The 21,216-nt window shown below is 45.9% G+C and overlaps 1 protein-coding gene across 1 annotated transcript in view; it reads right to left on the minus strand.

The window, feature by feature from the left end:
• The window catches only part of LOC112955593 (transcriptional enhancer factor TEF-3), a gene marked incomplete at its 3' end in the record, with an annotated part of 36,684 nt that overhangs the window by 10,800 nt on the left and 4,668 nt on the right, over positions 1-21,216 (minus strand). Inside the window, exon 2 of the mRNA XM_026048919.1 lies at positions 14,253-14,507. Coding sequence (XP_025904704.1) covers positions 14,253-14,259 — 7 coding nt within the window. The remainder of the gene's footprint in view (positions 1-14,252; positions 14,508-21,216) is intronic.

A 21,216-nucleotide genomic window follows, 5' to 3' on the forward strand; every position in this document is an offset into this window, starting at 1 on the left:
GAGGGAGCTGGGCCTGTTCAGCCTGGAGAAGAGAAGGCTGAGGGGGGACCTGATCAGTGTCTATAGATACCTCAAGGGAGGCAGTGAGGAGGAGGGGGCGGCCTCTTTTCAGTGGTGGACAGCGACAGGACTAGAGGAAACGGCCACAAGCTGAGGCACCAGAAGTTCCACAGGAACTTGAGAAAACATTTCTTGACAGTGAGGGTGCCAGAGCCCTGGCACAGGCTGCCCAGCGAGGTTGCGGAGTCTCCTTCTCTGGAGATCTTCCAAACCCGCTTGGACGCAGCCCTGTGCCCCGTGGCTCTGGGTGTCCCTGCTGGAGCAGGGGGTTGGACTAGATGATCTCTAGAGGTGCCTTCCAACCTTAAGGATTCTGTGATTCTATGATATATGCACCAAGAGATGCTTCCTTCAGGGAAGTATCCCATGCCAGAATAGATACTCCTCTGAAGAGACTGCAGCCTGTGGAGAATCCACGCAGGAGCAGGAGCGCCCTCAAAGGAACTGTGCCCCCTGAAGGAACTTGTGCCCTTGCAGGCAAACCCTTGAAGAGCCTGTGGCCCATGGGTAAGCCGTGCAGGAGAAAGCCCAGCCTGAAAGGAGCGCAGCTGGTGCCTGACCCCAGCAGGTACCCCGCAAAGTGACTGCAGCCTGTGCAGAAAGGACATTGGAGCACAGGAGCTGTCAGAAGTAAGAAGCGGTGGAAGAAAGAAAGTAAGAAGAAAAGAGCAACAGAAAGAAACCATTTTGTGAGCTGACCCCAACCTCCTGTGCTGTCCTCAGCTCAAGGAACTGTCAGGGACTCAGTAATGCCTGGCAAAAACAAGGGAGCTGAGACTAGGAAGGGAGCAGGGGGAGAGGTGGTGGCTGAAGTTGGGGAAAGGGGAGAAAAGATCTTTCCCCGAGAATTTAATTGTTTATCTTCTTGTTTTTAAATCAAGAAATAATACCTTATGTTAATTGGCAACAAATTCCATAGGGTGAAGTTCCTCAAATCAAGACTGTTTTGCCCATTGTACTAGCCAATATTCCAAGGCTCTCTCATGCCATGTTCCTCACTGGAGAAGACTCAGGAGAGAATAAAGATACTGGTGGCAAAAGCAGGTCACTCCACAGAGCCGTTACCATCCCGTTACTACAGACAGGTATGCAACTTGCCTCATCTAACGATCTCCCCAGCAGGAAGGTAATAAATTACTAATAAAATAAAATAATCAAAACTGCAAAGTAAACAAGTCCTAAATGTCTTCTGTTTTCCTTAGCAGAAGTTAGATGTCGGCAGACACTGGATTGCTGCTGGTCTGTGGTTCACAGAGCATGGAAAGCGCTGTCTTTGTCTCACCACCCTGGCTGCAGGGGCAGGGAAGGCCGGCTCTCCTCCCTCCCTCCGCTGGGGCACACAGGGCTGTCATAAGCTGTCAGATGGTTCATTTTTCAGGACTATGCAAAGGGTCCCTCAGTAACCCGATCATATGTTGTGTTCTTAGAATAACTCCTGTCGAGGCCTGCCACGGTCACTGGAACCTTCCAACAGTTGTGATTCTTCTGTCAAAACCACGCATTAGGTTTCACGAAGCTTTAGCCAACATACCAGCCGCAGCCCAACACCCAAAAGCCCTTTATCCTCCGGAGGCTTCCCCCTTGGAGGCACGTTATGAAAAAACGAGGAGGAGAGAGAGATCTTCTCGTGCATTCTTTACTGTTACTCCTAACAGACATAAATTTTCAAGGGCATCGTTTCAGCTCCCACCCCTTCTCACACTGAATTGCAAAATCTTGCGCTCGACCGTTATCAGAAAGTGGCTGCTCATTGAAGGGCAGAGGCTTTTTAGCTTCTGAATCTGACACCTGAGCTGGCTCCAGTGTAACAGGAGAGAAGTATCTCCCTCCAAGAGGAGCAGGGGGGAAGAAGAGAAATTCCCAGGACCATAAAAGACATTCCCAAATCCTACTTCACAGCTTCACGTTGGCTCTCTGCTAGTAATGATATATAATACTGCTTACACAAGCAGCAGACAGAGCTTCTCTTTAAGCATGGGAATTACTTTATCCTAACACATCTGTTGAGAGAGACGAGTGGAAGAAGCAAAAGCCTCTCTCCTAGATGGATAAGAGCTAAAAACTTGTGATTTGTGCAAAATCTTTCCGGTGGGAAACCAGGTGAAAGCATCTGCTTCTTGACCGAGATTACTGCTGTCTTCCCAGAGGAAATGTATGAACCTAACTACGATGTACAGCAAAGAGAAGAGACCCACAGAAGCAAAAATCCAGCTGTATGCAGGGAAAGATTAACCGAAGCAAGGTCAATGGAGCCATCTTAGCCATTATTTCAACTTGTTTGTGTCACCTATTGATAGCTCCCAGGAGGTCACCGTCTCCCGCACTTGCTATGCCTGTAGTTAACTGTCTGCTACAATTAACATAATGAACTGCACGCCACAGACACGGCCTGACAGATCAATCTAGGCACAAAAGGGAAGTTATGGATGTCCAGCTGTCCACCAAATGTTAATGCTTCTCTATGGACACAAAGCAAAATCAACTCCAGAGCAAGTCTTAGATTTCCTTACAATGACCCTTAAGACAAAAGTGTGTGTTTTGCTCACGAAGGCATGGAGGATATGAGCTAAACTACAATAAGGTCTGACCTGGACCCTACTTAGCAGCAAAACTTCACTTTTCATCATTCTCCTTTCACTGCTTCTTCCTCCCAACTACACTAAATGCCTTCCTGAGTATCACCTTTTCTACAAACAGAGAATTTGCCAAAAAGGTTTTTTTTTTCCTTTCTGCTGGCTAAACCAGTCCTCTCAGCAAGATACCTAGAGACTTGTCTTTTACTCAAATCTTCCATCCTGTAATGTCATCTTTATTAGACTTTCCTTCCATCAAAAAACATCTCCTCTTTCTTACCAAAACCTTGGTGAAGAGCTTCTGTTAGCTTCCCTATTCCTATCCCATCCCAGCCTTTTCTGGGCAAGAAGATATGCCATCAACACCTTTTCCTTCTCTGGCCTGGATTCCCTTTGTCCTTTTCTATCTTTGTTGGCTTTTGTCTATCACTAAGGTCCCATCTTTCTTGATTACTTAGCATGCTTGCTTTCACCCTTAAGATTTCTTTTAGGGAATGTGTCCACAGAGCGTTAAAATTTGGCTTCTCTCCTATCGTTCTTTCTCTTTCTGATATTTGTCCCCATTTTCCACATATATCATACAGAGATGATGTTCAGCAGCCAGATCCTTCCCTATCTTTACCCTTCAGCTCCTGCTTTTACTATCACAACTGAGGTTACCATAGAAGTCAATAAAAATTCTACAATAACCATTGCTATTCATTCCCAACTCCCAACCTCTCCTCTCCTCCCCACCCTCACTCCTCCACCATTAATCTCTGAACTCTGCTGCTTGCTCTTCGCCCACGATCTTCAGTCTGTGTCAATGCACACAAACCAAGTACACAAAGTAAAAATGCAGCATGGTGGCTTATTTTTCCCATTTATCTGGACTGCAACAATGCAAAATCCATGTGGCCAGTGGCCTCGACAACAACAGACCTTGTCAAAAGCCTCAAGAACTGCTAACCCCATTCAGAAACTGAATTTTCTTGGTGTCCAGTTTAAAATATGTCATGCAAAGTGCATGGAGCCTCCACAGCCTCTCAAGGCAACCTGTTCCAGTGCACAGTTACCCCCCCCCCCCCAAAAAAAAAAAAAAAAACAGTTTTATTCATGTTCAGATGGAATTTCCTGAGTTTTACTTTGTTCCTGTTGCCTCTTGTCCTAAAACTGGGCACAATATAGTCTGGACCTATTTTCTTTACACTCTTCCTTCAGATAGTCACACATGTTGACAAGAACCCCCCAGTCTTCTCTTCTCTGGGCCTAACAGTCCCAGCTCTCTCAGCCTTTCCTCATAGGAGAGGTGCTGCAGTCCATTAAGCACCTTAGTAGCCCTTGACCGTATTCCTGCCAGTAGCTCCATGTCTCTCTCTCACTAAGGAACTCCAACCTGGATACAATACTCCAGAGGCAGCCTCACCAGGGCTGACTAGAGGAGAAGGATATACAACCCTCCCCTATATAGTAATAACAGCAAGAGCCTGTAGGTTTCCGGAAGCCTTTTACTGCTTCCAATGGATGGAGATAAGATGAAATATCAGTCACTACAGGTGTAGTCACACCAACATATTCTTCCTCAGCAAAGCTGCTTGAAGATGTTCCTCTTTCCTCAGCTGTGCCTTCCTGCCCAATGCAATACGCCAGTATCTCCTATCCGCAGCTGTACCAATTAAATCTATGGAAGAAGGGTGGCACAAGGGAAGAGGACACATGCATCTACTTTGTAAAACAAATTATTAAAATAAATAAAAAGCCTCTTCTCCTGCTAAAAAAATTAAAAAAGCTATGCTGCTTTTCAACCTGTTTGGTTTTAAATGTATCGCTAATTCCCATTTTTGCCACAGTATACATAGTATTGGCACAACAGCAAGAGCAAAGTAAGAACCAGGCCAGAACTACTTATTCTTAAACCAGCTTTGCCACCAGAGAAGCTGTAGCTTCGAACTCTGTTCACCTTGTCCTCATGCTTGACTGGTAGGAGAAAGGGCAAGGTCTTCCTGTCCTTGCATCATTTGCCTAAGGGTAGGCAGAATTAACATGCCTCCTGTTTACTCCCCCAAAGCACATGGGATTGTTCATTAGAAAGATGAACTTTTAGTAAGGTCCCTCACACCAGAGCTCTGCAAGATCCTTTCAATAACGTACTCTTTCACATACACATTAAGGACTGCAGCAGAAATGGACCAGGCAGCAGTTCTAGCACTTTCAAGAGTAAAACTGATGAGAATCTTACAGGCAGTGGCTGCGTTCAGCTGAGAAACCCCACAATTATACAAAGACAGCTGTAGGAATCTTTCATATGTCAGAGAGTGTATCAGATACCTCCTGAAACCGCCAAAGAGAATTTGCATGGAAAGCCATGTCACTCTGCCAGCTTTCAGTCTCACAGGTCACCCATAAACAAAACTATATGCACACAAGCATATTTTCACTCAGTAAGACCCAGGCTCAGAACATGATTCTTCAGAGTAGCACTGCAAACTCAACTCTAGCAACAACCTCTAGCTCCTCTGTGTCCTAGTCCTACATTAAGGTCCTAGACACCAGCCAAACTCTTCCTTAGGTCACTGAAAGTTTTTCTTCTTGTTTCAATAGCTGAGGTGCTATTAGAGAGCAACTCTTAATAATGTTTCTGCAATAGAACTTCAAAGGAAAGCAAAAAGCTGCAGCACCTCCTCCCCTCTCCTTTTGATCCACCATCTACCTCTGTTGGTATCAACAGTGTACTGTTTCTTGCACATTTTGCCCCAGTAGTAATCTGTTTTGTGCATTTAACAAGGTGGCAGGAAGACCATTTACAAAAACCATCCAACTACCATCGAAATTAGGATGGGGTCTGTGAAATCACACAGACACTTGCTGTACGACCAGTAGAAAACTGTGCAGTTCTCAGAGCATGTGCCTAGGCCATGCACTGTGGCCTAGTCCAGCTTAGTTCTGTGATGAGCTGGAACTGCTTTGCTTGCCTTCTGAGATAAGGATCCAGTCCAGCCCCAGCTGACTGGAAAATACACAGCAGCCTCTAGGAGAGCAAAAGCACACGGAGCCTGTTGTTATTTATGTGAAGAAATGAAACACTGATTTTTTACGAGGAAAGGCTCCGACTTCCCTCCTCTTCAGATTTTGCCATAACTCACGCTATAGACATCATTGTGTCTTAATCAGCTTATACCTTCATGGGAAGCTGAGCTAATCTAATAGGTGGCTACTGCTCATAAAGGCTTTGCCTCTTACCCTAACACTTGCCCAGCACCAGACCCTTACACAGGTCAGATAGGCTCTACCCTGGCAGACACCTGCCCAGTTCGTTTGACAGAGAGTAATTTAACAAGTTAAAGTGGCTCAGCAAGGATTCTGCTGGAAACCAGGGCTAACATAAGAGCTCAGAGCACAAACTGAGAGCAGGGCAGAGAAGCAAAGGAATGGGAGTGGGATCTGCCCCTTTTCTCCTGCAGTAACCTCTTAAATCACCTCCGCCATTTCCTAAGGAAATTCATCCTCGGTCTTAACACAGCAGCCCTTCAGCATGGAGCCATACACCATCCCAATAGGAGCAACAATGGTTGTTAAGGAAGCCATATCTTTTAATAGACAAATGTAAAGTATTGATCATTGCTGGTTATAAAAGGACATGGACATTATTTTTTAAAAAAAGGCTTTATAGCTACTGTCTCAATCAGTTCCTGGGTAACTGAAACCTGCCAAGCTCTAAATTTCCTTGCAGTAGCTTGTGATTATTTTCTCCCTCTGTGTCTGTTCTTGACACTGGCACAGTTCTGTTCTACATTCCTTAAGCACCTGTTCCTCACACTGAGTTTACAGCGCTGCCCGATGACAGAGAGCTGGGCAACCATAACTCAGCAAGAGGTATGAGGGCAGGAACAAGGGGCTGACAGAACCATCTACGCTGCCAGCGCTACCTAAAAATGCACACAAGATTCAAAGGAAACTTGGAAATAATCTAAGCGCTTCACCTTCCTTCTAGCTGAAAATTGTTGTATCTAGAATATCAAATCATTCTTCCCCAATTGCAAGCATAAAAGATCAGGCTAGACACAAATGGTTTAAGTAGAGTTGTGCCTCTGGGGACAGGAGGGACTAAATTGGCCTGTCTGCTATGATTCTGCAGCTGAAGATGACAACAGTAGCTGGTTGATATTCAAAGATCATCTTCTCCAATCTCAAGCACAGTCCATTCCAGTTAACAAGAAGACAAGCAAAGGGGGCAGGAGGCCTGCATGGATGAACAAGAAGCTCCAAAGAGAGGGCAGCATGCAGAAGGCAGCAGCAAGGACAGAGAAGCTTGGAGGAATACAGAGATGTTGCCCAAGTACTCGGGGATGGAGCAAGGAAGGTCAAGGCCCATCTGCAGTTTTATCCATCAAAGAATGCTAAGGACAGTAAGAAGACCTTCTTTAAATACACCAGTAACCAAAGGAAGGCTAAGGGAAATGTGGACCTGCTGCTGATGGGACACAACCCTCCCTTGAGCAGGGGGGCTGCACTACACGATCTCCAGAAGTCTCTTCCAACCTCAAGACTTGGATTCTTCAAGACCTCTTCTTCAAGACTGCGATTCAGTCTTCATAGTGCAGGAACGCCTGCAACGTCCAGCCAAGGCTCAGGGCAACATCGTGTTAAATCCCACACGTTTCACTGCGCACAGCTCATCCCTACTGAGTCACCACACAAAGCACTGGTCACACTCCCGATGCTTACGCCACAGGCTCACATCTGAGCACCTGAACAGGAGCTGACCACCATTGCTGTCCACACTGCACGCTAGTGAAAACGAACAACTCTAAGGCCGTTTCAGACGGAAGAGCCGCAAGGAAAACAGTGCAGCTGCCTCCTCAGGAAGCCGCGGAGGGAGCAGGACGGCGCCCGCACTCGCCGGCGCCCCCACAAGACGGGTCGAAAGTTCAAGGTGACAGTTAAGGAGGAGCAGCTGCTGGTCCCCCACCCCGGAGCAGCAGGTGGGCCCCGGCCCCGGGGGTTTCGGGCATCTCTGCCGGGGACCAACAGCCTTGCGAGACCATCTGTCCGGGGGCAAACGGCACGCGGCCTCCTCCATTTTGCTGCCCAGGCCTTCGTTACACGGAGACAATGCAGGGTTTGTTATGGGGGAGCTCAGGGGCAACTGCTGGAAACCACCAAGCGCTTCTAGTCCTCCTGCATTTTCTCTGAATCCTATAGGAATGAAAATCCTACCTCTTCTTTTACTTGTCTTTCATCCAGTGGCTTTCCCTTCCTTTTGGGCCCAAGCTCTGAAGGCAACAGAAGCCAGGAAAAGTTACGTGTTGTCTTGCATGGCTTTTGCTTTTTTACCATGCACAGATGTTTTAATATGCAACAAAGTTTTGCTAAGCTGAATTTCACACATGCCCAGTCGCTCCGTGGCATGGATTTAAAAGAAAATTGATTCATGGGAGAGACTTAACCTGCTAGCGCTCTTGAAGTAAGAAAATTCCTGTTTTCCTGCGGCCAGGCCTCTGTACAATCCGCATATTCGCACTCGGCAGCTGCTTCTGTACATGCAAATCCCCCTGTTTGAGGAACATTAATACCCTCCTCGACCCAGTGTTTGACTAAGGAACAGAATTAAGATAAATTGTGAGGAACCAAAGGGCTTGCGAGTTCACTGGTCTAATAAGTTTCTTCATAGCACAGAAACATAGACAATATAAAACACAATATTAAAAAAAATGAAAAAATGGAGCTATTTACAGTGAAAATAGTATTTGGTCACCTGCTCATCTACTATCTATTTCTTGTGTAAAATCATAGTATGTTTAATCTAAAACTTATCTCTTGTTGATACAAAGTTCAACCCCACCAGGCTATGCTTTGTACCTGGTTTCACAAATATGTTCTTTACCATATTCTCTGATACGGTTTCAAAAGTCCCAAATACCGATGTCCCCCTTCTAGTCCTTATGGGAGGGAGATACTTCAGCACAGGACATCACACTGCCCTGAAGCTTCTTCTGGTCCCCATCCTAGATTTCTTCTTTCTCTCACATTAATCCTAGTCATGCTCACATGTTCCACATAAAATAATCCCTGTCCCTCCTAAATGTTAACACCCTTCAAATATTTTTAGACTGTAAGTATCTGTCCTCCCCTGCTTTCGGTCATCCATTAGCCAAGCTATGTATATTTAGCTACTTTAATCTTTCCTCCTAAATCAGTCCCTTCAACTCCCAGATCAATGTTAAGTCTGGAATGCTTGCTGCTCTTCTTAGAATTTACTCTGTGTTTTTGAGATCTTTCTCGTAACGTGTTTGCAAAAACCTGGCAAGAAGAGACACTCGTACATGTTTGGTTTCAGGGAAAAGAAACCCAAGTCAGTGGACGTGTATTTTCATAGTCCATATTTAATGTTACCGGGAAAAGAATTCAATCTCAAGCTGTAAATGAATGTGTTGTCTACCCAAGAGCACATTGGCAATTGGAAATATGTGGATCCAATTGTGAAGGAACTCCGTGCTTTTAAAAATGGAAAGTAACACTAAGGCTTTTTACTAAATCTTTCAGAAAAGTTTGTAATGCGTAGCAGAAGCACAAAAAAAAGGGCAAAAAAAGAACTACAAGAAGTGAAAATATTGAATAATGAAATCGAAACATATCGCCTCAGAATGTAAGGTAGAAGAGCAGATATAGCTACAAACCATAAGGCTGGCTTAGCAAACAGGATCTCAGACATACTGGTGGTGTCATTTACAAAATAAAAAAGAACAAGTACTAGGACCCCACTGTCAAATATACCCCCCCAATCAACTCAAGTCTTCCAGAATTACTGAACAGTTGAAATTTAGAAATAAAGCAAGAGGAAGAGCATAAAGGGTTTTGCAGTTTTGTTGAGGAAGGCAGTGCCCTGAACGTGAGGAACATTGGGACTGCGGACATATACAAGGAAGAACTTAACCCTATGTAAGAGTGCAGGCTTTAGCCCTGATAGTAGTTCCTTTATTCTTTTTTTTTTCTTCTCCTAAAAATCATAAAGGGCCTGGAGACAATTTGTACCAAAATAAAGAAAAAATAATTCTCATAATTTAGAGAATAACTAGGGCACAATAAAACCATTACTTCATTACTGTTCATTACTAAGCACGATAAAAGAATGCAGCCACAGATAGTACTATTATTTTTTTTCCTCCTCCCCTGCAAATACTAGCCTGTTTCTGATCGGTAGGGATTTAAAGAGAGGTAAATTCCTCAGTTCTCAGGAAATAATTGCAACTTATGCGAAAGCATTTCTTTATATGTCTACATGGAACACACAGAAGATAACAGTTAAACTGAAATGCAATTTAACGCGAAGAGATCTAAACTTAGCTCAGAGAGAAGAGTGGAAGGAAAAACTTCATAAACTCCAGCAAATGCTTAATCTGTTGCAAAAATCTCCAGATATCTGGCATTATAACTGGTGAAAACAAAGAACTAGAACTATATCAGGGCAAAACCGAAAGGTTAGTTAAAATCTTGTTATCAAGAATTGTTGCCGATCTTAATACAAAAGTCACACATACACCAGAAGAGAAGGTACAGGGCTGCGTCCAAGCGGGTTTTAAAGAACTTCAAAGAAGGAGACTCCACAACCTCCCAAGGTGGGAGGAGAAAAGCCTCCCAGTCTATGGCCTGCTTGTCGATAGATTTAAGTTTCAGATACCTCGCAGTGCTGAACTCCCTTAAAACGGAGGATCCAATTCTGCTACCAAAAGTGCAGGACAGAGGGCCCCTTCTGTGGTTCACTACCTCACAGCAACGGAAAGGACAGTAACGCTAAAGTATCAACCCAAGAAACACCACAGCCAAAAAGCAAATTCTGCAATTTCCTGGGCCAGGCAGTTCAATGCCAAGCCAGCAGATCCTCACCAGGTTACAATTGCTCACGTTGAACACTGCCATTTGATTAAGAGCACTCATGCTCCTCCCCTCGAGCATAAATAAAAACATTTTGAGAACAGAAGCAGGCAGCCTACAATTTGTTCATTCAGATTTGTTTGCTTTTCAGTTTTTCAGTTAGCTGGATATCAGAGGTGAGCTACCTATGACATGGAAGTTTTCAGCATCAGACTTTTTATGGCAGCTTATCTTGTGTTGCAGCCTCAAGTCTTCATAGTCCACTGTAAAGGTTCAGGTTTTAACTGCAAAAGCTTCGGGTCTGAGTCAGTAGCATGGTTAAATAGGTTCCTCCTGGCATTCAACTTGCAAGGTTTGGAAGAAAACATTTTCTGTCGGTCTCACTAGAGCTGACTCACAAAGAGAGGGTACCAGTCATGGAGGTGACTGCCTCCAGCTGCCGGTCCCACAGAAACAGCTGTCTTGTCTGGAAGCCAGCTGTGAGGCTGCACATGCTGCAGAAGAGCTTTCCAACAAAAACCACCACCAATTGCAGCTTTTCTTACAAAACAGTGCTGTAAACCTTCGCTGAGGAACAGCTAGTGTTTGTGCAATGGAAGGGAACCCTGGACAGCTAGAGCAGTCCTTCTATGGGCTGTCCCAGCCTTTATTTCCTTGAGTGTAAATCAAGGCTGCAGATGTGCTTTGTTAAACTGAATCTCACTGTGCTATTTTTCCCTTTTTATTTTTCTGTCCTCACTGCTGTTAGGAGTCTCTCTCTATTTAGCATCTCCATGAAGATCACACGGATATAGTAAGGCATTTCCCTCAGTTTTCTCCAGACCAGATGCCCGACTAACACCGAGCTCTGTCATTACCTTTTTGGTGCAAACACTCCTGATATTTCTCCCGCGGAAAAATACAGTTGGAAAAAGTAAAAGACAGGTTCATAATATCATTCTCCCAGGGTACTCAAGTAGGCAACACTATTAAGAAATACTCCCGAAGCATCTTAGTGCTTATCAGGAAAAAAATATATCATTAATTTAATATGCCTCGGAATCTCTTTTAACATCAACAGAATGATGAGGAGAAAAGGCTCCCCTATCAAATAAGACACTTTCTTTTTATGCCTCAAGCATCTGGTAGGCAGAGACTGCCGGAGAAGACAGTGAGGACTCGTACCCTGAGTAGTGATACGGTCTAAGTATATTTGATCAGATTGCTGCCTGTGGTAACAGGCTATGTCCAGAATAGAAACAAACAAACAAGGAAAAGAACAATCAAACCAACAGAAAGGTGCAGTGCACCACTGGAATGGTAGATATCATGTCCTCTCAGCAAGCCTCACACAGTAGTGAGTACTGTAATCTAAAGAGCTGTGAGCAGCAAGGCTATCCTGAGGAGAATAGGAAGTACTATGTAGAGATGGAAATGATTTTAATAAAAGATGCAGCTTTAAACTTGCTTAAGCAGAAGGGTGCAAAATCTTCCTATTAACTTGGTTCTCAAATTCAGCTTGTTCAAAAAGTAAAAGCTGCAGGACTTTATCTAACTTTACATTACAGGCTGTCCCCCAACAGGTAAAAGCCGTATAAATTCCACGGGTGAGAGATCTTACGACCTGAGATATCATGCCCCAAAGAACATATGCACCACGCAAGCCATCTCCGCGTGTGAGACAACGACAAGGCTGGGCTGGGCCCAAGCCCAAGGCTGGGCTTATGTCAAAAGGAAAGGCCTTACACCATTCTCAGGACCACCTTACCCCGTGGTTCAGCGAGTTACCTGCAAATCAGTCAGGGGCAGCCAAACAGCCTTCCCTTGGAGGCCTAACCGACCCAGAGCTCGTCCTATTCCACCAAGCGGCTCCTAAGCAGCGGGGATGAAACCACGGGCTATATTTACTCACCCTGCTCGGTCATATCTTTCTATAGATTCGCAGGCTGGGCCGCTCTTCCTTGGCACGGAGGCTAAGGCCTCGCTCGCAAGCGGCGGGCGGCATAAATCAGCGCGCGGCGCTCTGTCTGAGCCCGCTGAGCTGGCTCCCCGCGCTGGCAACAGGTGCGGCGGTGGCGAGCAGGGACACTGCCCCCGGCTGGAGCCGCCCGTGGGCTCTGGAGAACGTCTATTAAACTTATTCTGCAGCACCGTAGATTATTTACCCTCTGTACCTCACATTAAGTTAACTGGAGACTTTCCACCAACAGTCGGTGCGTGCAGGAGCAGAGCCCAGTTAATTCTCTTTTGTTTCTGCAGTTCCTTCTACTTTGTCTTTGCTTTTGCCCCCACAATTCTCTTATTTCCTTTCCAGTCCGTTTCAGTCCCTGCTCTGACACCTTTGCCCTAAAGCTGAAGTATTGCAGAGACAAAGGCTACACAAAATGATTAGGAGATGAAAGCAGGCTTAAAATATATCTGTTTCATTGGCAATTTTAAGAATCAGATGTCACAGAAACTAGCAGGAACTTACAATGGTGAGGAGCACGTTACTGATCTAAACCCTGACAAGCTATATGGTTCATTTTCAGGGAAGCTTTTACTTTTCCAACATCTTAAGCAAGCATTGAAGATGCTATTGCCTTATGAGTATGCATCTGCTTAAGCCAAACAGTGTAGATAAGACCTTGTAAACTCCACCCAAGCCACCATAGCAATCTCTAGCAATCTGTCCCTAGATGAGGGAACAACGACCTGCAGGGTTGGACAGAAGCCTGAAAATGATGTGCAAAATGCTGCCTATAAAGCTTCAGGGCATGTTGCTGCACTGGTGGGGCCTGCAGAGACACACAGATTCAGTAAATTGTAAAGCAAGAAAAAACTCTTGGATTTCCAGGGCAGTAGAGGGTTGTTTTCCACAAGATTATTCCAAGTGCAACGAGAAACTGTTTTAACATCGGACTTTTACCCAAAGATTGTAAACTCTCAACTTCTGCTTTGCTTTAGAGTCACACAAATACCAGTCGACTCCTTCCAAACCAAACAATCCAGCCCAGACCTGTTTTTCATGGACTACAGCAAAGGTGAAATTTTAACAACTGTGGAACGGATCAAAAATCACCTCTAGCACCTAGAAACTGGCTCTGCTGCAGCTGCAGGCCAGTGTATCTCTGCTTTCAGGGTTAAGCAGCATGCTAGCTGAGAACAGCTCGCAGGTGACAGACATTCATGGCACTGCTGCAAGGAGGCAAGCTGGAGTGAAAGAGAGCAGCCAGAGTTGTCTGGTATCTGCTGAGACTTGTTCCGTTCAGTGCAGGTACCGAAAGAACTGTCTATGCGTGTACAACCCAAACAGGGCTGGTTCAGGAGCTCAGCCCGTGAGCATCACAGGCACAGGCCTTCACCAGTGAGCATAACAGGAAGGTTAGAGAAGGCAGTGGGAGATACAGGAGATACTTTAAAAGATGTACTTATTCACATCCACTGGGCTGTTACACTGTGCTTATCCAAACCTTAGCTCAGCCACATGCCCAGCTCTGGCACCTGCCTTCTTGGTCCCCTCCTGAAACAGATACCCTTTAACTTCCAGTGCTTTTGTTCGGGCAGTATCTGTTTCTGTTTGGGGGCAAGGAAGGGAGGCACGGCGGGGCAGAGAAGTTTAAAACCTTACTCTAGCTAAGATCTTCACTGACATTCCTAAACTTAAAGCCATTCAACTTAAAGCCACTGCTTCCATTTGGGATAGCCTGGGAGGAAGGAAGTTGTTTGGAACGTGGCTTTGGTAGGAGGCCAGTGGCTTGCACGGGGCAGGTTGCTCGAGGCCCGCACGGGGCCTGCCCCTCTTCTTACCGTACATCTTGCCTTCGTCGGACAAGATAATCTTGCGCCGCCCACATGGCGGGTAGATGGCTAGCGCTTCCTGGAAGCTCTGCTCAATGTCCGGACTCCACACGCCTTCGGCGTCATTGTCAATGGGTTTGTCCAAAGCCTCGCTGCCCCCCGAGCCGTTGCTCCCCTCAGGGGAGGTGGGAGAACTCCACTCGTTGGAGGTAATGGTGCCAGCTAGAAACTCCAAGGCGCCACGTGGAGAAGCGGCCTCCGAACCTGCAACGACAAACACGTCCCAGCGGGCGGTGAGAAATCCTCTACTCTAGCAAAACAGGGGAGATGCTAAAGAAATATATATATATTTTTATATATATATATTTAGCAAATAAGGTGCAGTCCATGCATGCATCAATTGGCCTTCCCAAGAGAGGAGCACTTCAGCTAACAGCCCAGTTCCACCAAAGGCAGCATTCAGGCTGAACAGGCTCAACCCCTCTGCTCTGCCTTAAAGTTCAAACCTACAAGTGAATAACTGGAATAGAGGGGGTCAGCCAGCTTGGCATAGCAACTGGATATACGTGCTCCTAACTCATAACGCAGGTGAGTTTTTAAGTTCTTTTATCGAGGCTTCAGCAAAGAGTTTACCTCAATTTTATCTTAAATGGTAACTCAACCATGTGCTCCACTGCATTATTGTTGAGATAAAAGCCTTTCCTTCTCCAGATCCTCCTGCTAAAGAGGCTGCTTCTGTACCTTTTAGGCTCACTACTTTCGAATTCCCTTCAAAACCCTTTTTCCCTTCCTTTCCTTTCCCCTCTGCTGGCACTGCGCTACTCTAATGTCATTTAACTTTCTGAAACCCCCCCGCAAGCATGCAAGGGTTCAGTCTGGGTGAATGGCACCATACAAAATAAAGCTGTAATGAATTACCTAGTCATCACTGAGCACAGGGATTCACATTTTGTTAGATACTGTTTCACTGGACTAGAGTGGTCAGTGTCATTTTTAACACTGACATTTCTGCTTAATCAACAGCCAGAATTTTAAAGAACAGTTCCTGGAGCCTGGCAGTTCAATGGGAATATCTCCCAAACCTGCACATTACAGGCTGGCAGGGGCAGAAGTCTCCATGACATAAAGGATAACGGCCCTGGGTTGCACATGAGGAATCCTGGGTGCTCAGCTTCTTTCTACCACTCATCTTCAGATCGACCTTGCAGTTGTCTTGGGCTCTTTGCCCCTTTATCCTGTGCAGATCTTGGGCTATTAGATTGCCAGCAGCAGGAGTAAAAACTGGTGTCTCCTTGAACCTAAATATGTAGCAACTAGCTCTTGAAAACCGCTACTTAAAATAAATAAATAAATAAAAGCCTGCAATAAGACAGAAGCCATTAACTGCAGCTGCCAGAACTGTGGTTCAGAAAGTGCTTCTGGCCCATACGGATGCTTCCAGCCAATCACACAGACAAATGTCTTCCAACAGACCTCAACCACTGCCCTCCCTCAAAACCTTTTTATTAGTTTTATCATCTGAGCCACAAAGAAGGCTCACAAGCCAACACCCAACCTGATGGAACAAAGTAAGAGAGCTCCAAACTCCCCTGCATTGCTGAGTAATGGTGCGATGTCAACATGACTTGTTTTCTTGTGCAAAAGGAAGGGAATCATCAAGAGCATCATGCCGAGGCAGACTGGCGCAGAAATACCCCAGTGATGATGATGATAAGCAAGACACAGAGGGGAAAGACTGGACATGATCTACGTGGAAAACTTGCCAAGATAAGATTAGTGTAGTTCTGCCAAGCCCCATGTGGTAAACAAGACAAAGCAGACCCATTCAGTCAACCTCAAATTTTCAAAACTTCCAGCCTTATACCACCCAAAACTTGTCAAGAGATGAAAGAATAAAAACGTTGTAAAACGTTGACAACAGAGACTGCCCGATGGTTCTACTGCTGTGTAACAACTTTAGATAACAGCAAATACCTATTTCCCATCTCCATCAACTCAGGAAACAAGTAGGACAACACGGGATGTTTGTGTGATAAATAGCTGTCCACAGTATACTCCTCACGTCAGGATGTAGAATATTTACAAGTGGTTGAGATAGAAATTCAGAACATCTAGTGTACAACTTATTTCCCCTCCTAGGATGCTTGGAATACAAGAGCCACTGGCGTGGCCGACCACCATCCCTCAGTCCATTTCAATCCCTACACTGCATTATTTTGATTCTCTTGACTCCTGCTATACACTTTCACCACTGCAGTAAGTGGGGGAAGAAATAAAAAATGGGGATGGCCTGCGGATGAGGGAGGGAAGAGGAACTCAGACTGGATCCTTAGCACTGGGACAGATACCTGAAGCCCACCGTGAATGGCACTGAAGCAGACAGTGTGGCTTTCAGAGGCCACTAAATAAATGGTGACAGTTGCTTCCCTCAGCAAGCCTCTATCAGCACTTTTCAGCCTTTTGCTGGCAGATGCTCAACGCAAAATAAAGAACATGTGGGTATTTGAGATTCCCCTGCTGGGAGAGAAAGGAAAAAAAGGGTCAAGTTTCCCAGTGGAGACCCAGGCACAGGAAGAAAAACAGAAGATACCTGTTTCACCTGCTTCCCCAGGCATCCCTTGTCCCTGCTGGCTATCCACAGTGTCCGTATTTATTGCACATTAAAATCTTCACAGTCACAAGGCAGAGACTACCTTTAATTTAGGTCGACTGACCGAGAAGTGGCTGCATGCATAAAGAAACCTGAGGTTTCACAAAGGAAAGGTCCTCTAACCAGCTTCTCCACCAAGTCAAAACCTGCTCTCACCGCTTGGCTTTGGGACTTCCAAAGCCATGGCCATTGGGAAGCTGCAGCAGCTGCTCTCAGGAGCTCAGCCCCCAGCAGGCAAAATCACATCCTAGGCAATGCACGGCCATCAAACGAACCAACAAGAACCAGTTTTGAAACAAATTACTTTAATCTCAATGTCTCTGCAGGCAATTTGAGCAAGATGTGCTGCAATCTGAACGAACGCATCCAATGCTCAACTTTTCTTTTTGCCTCTGCATCCACACTCGGCAAGTTGCTCCCTGATCATCTCAGGCTCATGAGGCTTCAGTTCCGTGCCAGCCATCCTCAGTGACGGGAAGCTCTAGATCCCTCCTGGTCCAAGCTCCAAAATAAGCAGAGAAGGAAGCATGTGCTGCCTGCAGGACACCCTGTTGACTCCCGACTCTTTTCTCCAAACGGAAAAGCAAAGCTTTATTGGCTTCAGCTGTTGTTTCAATACTCAAGTTGTTTCAATACTCAGGAGAATTCACAGAGCAAGAGAGAAACATCTGACCCTTCTCTCACACTGCTCCAAATCAAGGGAGAAGTGACTAGATACCTTTTGATACTTATTTTTTTTAATGCTGCTTCTCACTTTCACTTCTAGACCATCAGTATTAGATGTAACCCAAGCTACACCTAGGTCAGTAGGTAACGACATGTGCTGCCATGGCCAATCCTGTTTTTTTCTGTAGCTTGGAACCTGATTCTACTCCGCCTTCTTGCAACTACAGCTCTTCCTGACTGATGATGAGGGAAACAGAATTATAAATTCTGGGGGAATGATAAGTTTAGGCAGAATATTTGATCATTTCTGTCTAAAATATCAAAAACCAGCAGTATACTAATACTGATCTGCCTTATTCTGCCAGCTTAAGAAGAAAGGCCACAGACAGAGAGGACCACGAAAACCTCTCACTCAGCAAGGTGCAGGGGTCTTACGGGGCTGTTTCATGTTAAAACCTTAAAGGATCTGTGCGGTTTTCTTAAATAATCTTGCTCAAATACTATGCTCCATGTGCAATACCACCCAGATCAGAAATAAGAAATATTAGTATGGCCAATTTTGCACAGATGGTACCTGGGTCTGTATTCTCTTTCCTTGAACACTTCAGGCCTGTAGTGACCACGACGGTTGAACACAACTTTGAACCAAAGTCGTCATTTATTAAACCAAGCAAAGCATCCTATAGAGAAGCTGGCGGGCAATCTGTATGATAAAGGGGTTTAGTAGCAGGGCAAGACAGAAACAAAAACAAACAAACAATCAAACCACAACAAAAAAAAAAAGTGAGTGGAATCACTTTTCCTCAGAAAAGGAGTCTGGTCAGAATTAGAACATTTATATTGAATATACTGTTAATAGGAAAGATTTAAATAAGGAATGCTTAGCTACTTGATTAATGAATGTTTAGCTACTTTTCTTTTTCATGTCTAGCTTTCAATTTGTTTCTATTGTTCCATTCAATAAGTATAAAAATACAATGCCTTTACTGGTGTCTTACTGAGCTCTATTTTCATAGATATTTTAGTATTTGTAAACTATTTGTAATTCCTTCTTGTGCAAGGTCTAGATCTGCAGAGTCTTCAGGTGTGGGAAGAATGTGATTCCGAAAGGGAGCATCTCACCAAACCGACTTTCCCCTTCCTGGGCAGACTTACCTAAATACAAATGCTCAGGTTAGCCCCATTTCTTTCAAGCAACAACCTGTGACATTGCTGACGCTCTCTCATAAAGGCAAACTTTGCTAGTTTCCAGGCGAGTCCTTCTTTAGATTCCCTCATTTTTAACCCTCCACACTTTTTCTTGACTCTTTCATTTCTGGATTTGTACCTTACAGTAGTTCTTTTTCTGATCCTGTTCTTTATTACTTTGTTCAGAGATGATCAATCATCTTTCTTTGTAGACTCCGGTCACATTTTGTCTACAAGAATCAAGGAAACTAGCCCCTCACAACACCTCCAGCTCCTCATCGCAACATCTCCAATTTCTTGGGGCATTTCCCTCGTTTCCCCATACTTCTTTATGCCACGGCTCATCTCTAATTCAAAGCACTCACACAGGCAGCCTTTGGGGTTACGGGATAGGAGAACCATGAACAACAGCTCAGTCTCTCAGCTCCAGCAGCTTGGGTTTAATTGTTCTCGTACTGATCATTTCCAGCTCTCGCACACGGCCTCTCGCTGAGGCTCAGGGGGCTCGCGGGGCTCAGCAGCTGCCAGGAGCCCTTCAGCAGAGGACTCACGGGCAGGGAGTGCATCTCTAGGAGGCCCTGCGGCCCGACACATCTGCTTTCCAACGTCAGTCCCACACTTGCTGCTCTGGGTAAGAGCTGCCTCCCAAGCCTTCATGGCAGCTGCTCCACACAGCTCCATCCTTTCCCCAGGATCTGCAGCCAGCTGTCTCCAGTTATTCCCTTCTCTTAGGGCTGCTCTGTCCCAAAGAACTTGCCCCTCCCCCACCACATCCACTCCCTTTCTCTCCTGGAATCAGCACGGAGCCGGATACACTAAACAAGGAGGCCCCTATTGACTGCCCTGGGGCAGGAAGCCTTGCCAGGACAGCGCCAGGGTGGGGAGCCTGACAACAGGGTCCTGCTCTTGGTCCCAGTAGGCTTCACTCTGAACAAGTCACTGCACTTCACAGGGGACTTCTCCTCCTCACCACAGTCCTCACCTCATTCATCAGAATTGCAAGCTCTTGGGGTAGGGACTGCTTCCTATCACAGGTATTCCTTGGTGTTACTGCAGTGCAAATAAAAAATGCACAATTCTAGTACTTACTGTTCGGGTAACACAAGCCGAAACAGCTACCACAGAGGACCCGAACCACAGCATTTTCATGTCTGACCACCAACATATACAGTCAAGCAGACACCTTCAAAAAAGAATGAGTCCAAAAGGAAGAGATGCCCTACTGCTCAGACTACAGCACTGGAGATGTAGTTTATAGCAATAAGAAAACCTGGAAACAGCCAGAACCAGTTACTTCCATGCAGAACACACTAATACGTGTGTGTACACAACGTAGTGTAGTAACACAGGGAGACTGATTTCAGAAAACCAACAGTTTGAGAAGAGCTGCTGGTTCAGGTACAGTGGCACACGGTACCGAAGCCTGACAGCAGAAACGGGCAGGGGCTCCACAGGACCCTACACAAATGGCTCAGTCCCTCTGAAAGAAGAACGAGGGCAGTCAGGACATGGGCGGCTCCAAGGGGAAGCAACTCAAAGATTTCGGGAGAGAAGGAAGGGCGGGGGAAAAGAAGTGTTGAGAAGGGCAAAGGTGGGGAAGCACCTACACGTTAGTCATTACCTGGCAAGCAGTCACTCAGGCTGCCCAGAGCCTGTACTCTGGGCATGAAATCAGTTGAAAGGGTCTAGACCCACTCTGGTTCCATGAGAGGTGACAGTGATGCTGGAGAGGATCAGGAACAGCTCAGAGGGCTCCACTTCTGTAGCAACTTATCCAATTGTTGAGGCTCGTTACAATCCCAGCTTTCACCCGGGGCTGCCTGCAATCCCTGTGCAATACTGATTATTCCCCCATGAACATCCCTGTCCAGGACACCAAAGAATTGCTGCCGTTCCAGCTGTGCATAAAGCTAGCAGTGTAGGTGTTATTCCGTATAGGAAAAGCAAAAAAAAAAAAAACTCTTTAACAAGCAGCAGCACAACGGCAGGCAAAGGGGAGAGGAGAGCTGAGATTTCCCTGTGTGCATCAGACAAGGTGATACAATCATCACACTGCATCTGCAGCCTGTGCCCGGAGATTTTAGCCTTTTTCTAAGCACTGAACAAAAGCATTTTACACAGGAAGGGGCAGTCGCAGCCTTGGATCGCATCCGGGCTCCGGCAGAGCGCTTCCCACGCAGCGCCGTGAAGGATCCCGCTCAGGCTGCCTGGAGCGCGGAAACTGCCCGCAGCAGCAGCAGCTGCTCTTCCAAGGGCTCCTGACTTACGGAGTGCAGCAAAACCCACGTCTGAGTTATCGCGGCGGCAGAGCTCTGGCCAAAACGGAGAGAGGATGCAGCGTCCGGCACAGTGATAGGAATCAAAACCGGGAGAGACAAGAATGGCTACCAGAACAGGCCTGGATAAGGTAGCCAGGCAGGATGGGATGGGATGGGATAGGCCGCACGTGTAAGGCCTTGCACAGCGTCC

This window comes from Nothoprocta perdicaria, unplaced genomic scaffold, assembly GCF_003342845.1.
Source record: "Nothoprocta perdicaria isolate Ctin4 unplaced genomic scaffold, notPer1 scaffold_582, whole genome shotgun sequence".
Classification (NCBI taxonomy): domain Eukaryota; kingdom Metazoa; phylum Chordata; class Aves; order Tinamiformes; family Tinamidae; genus Nothoprocta; species Nothoprocta perdicaria.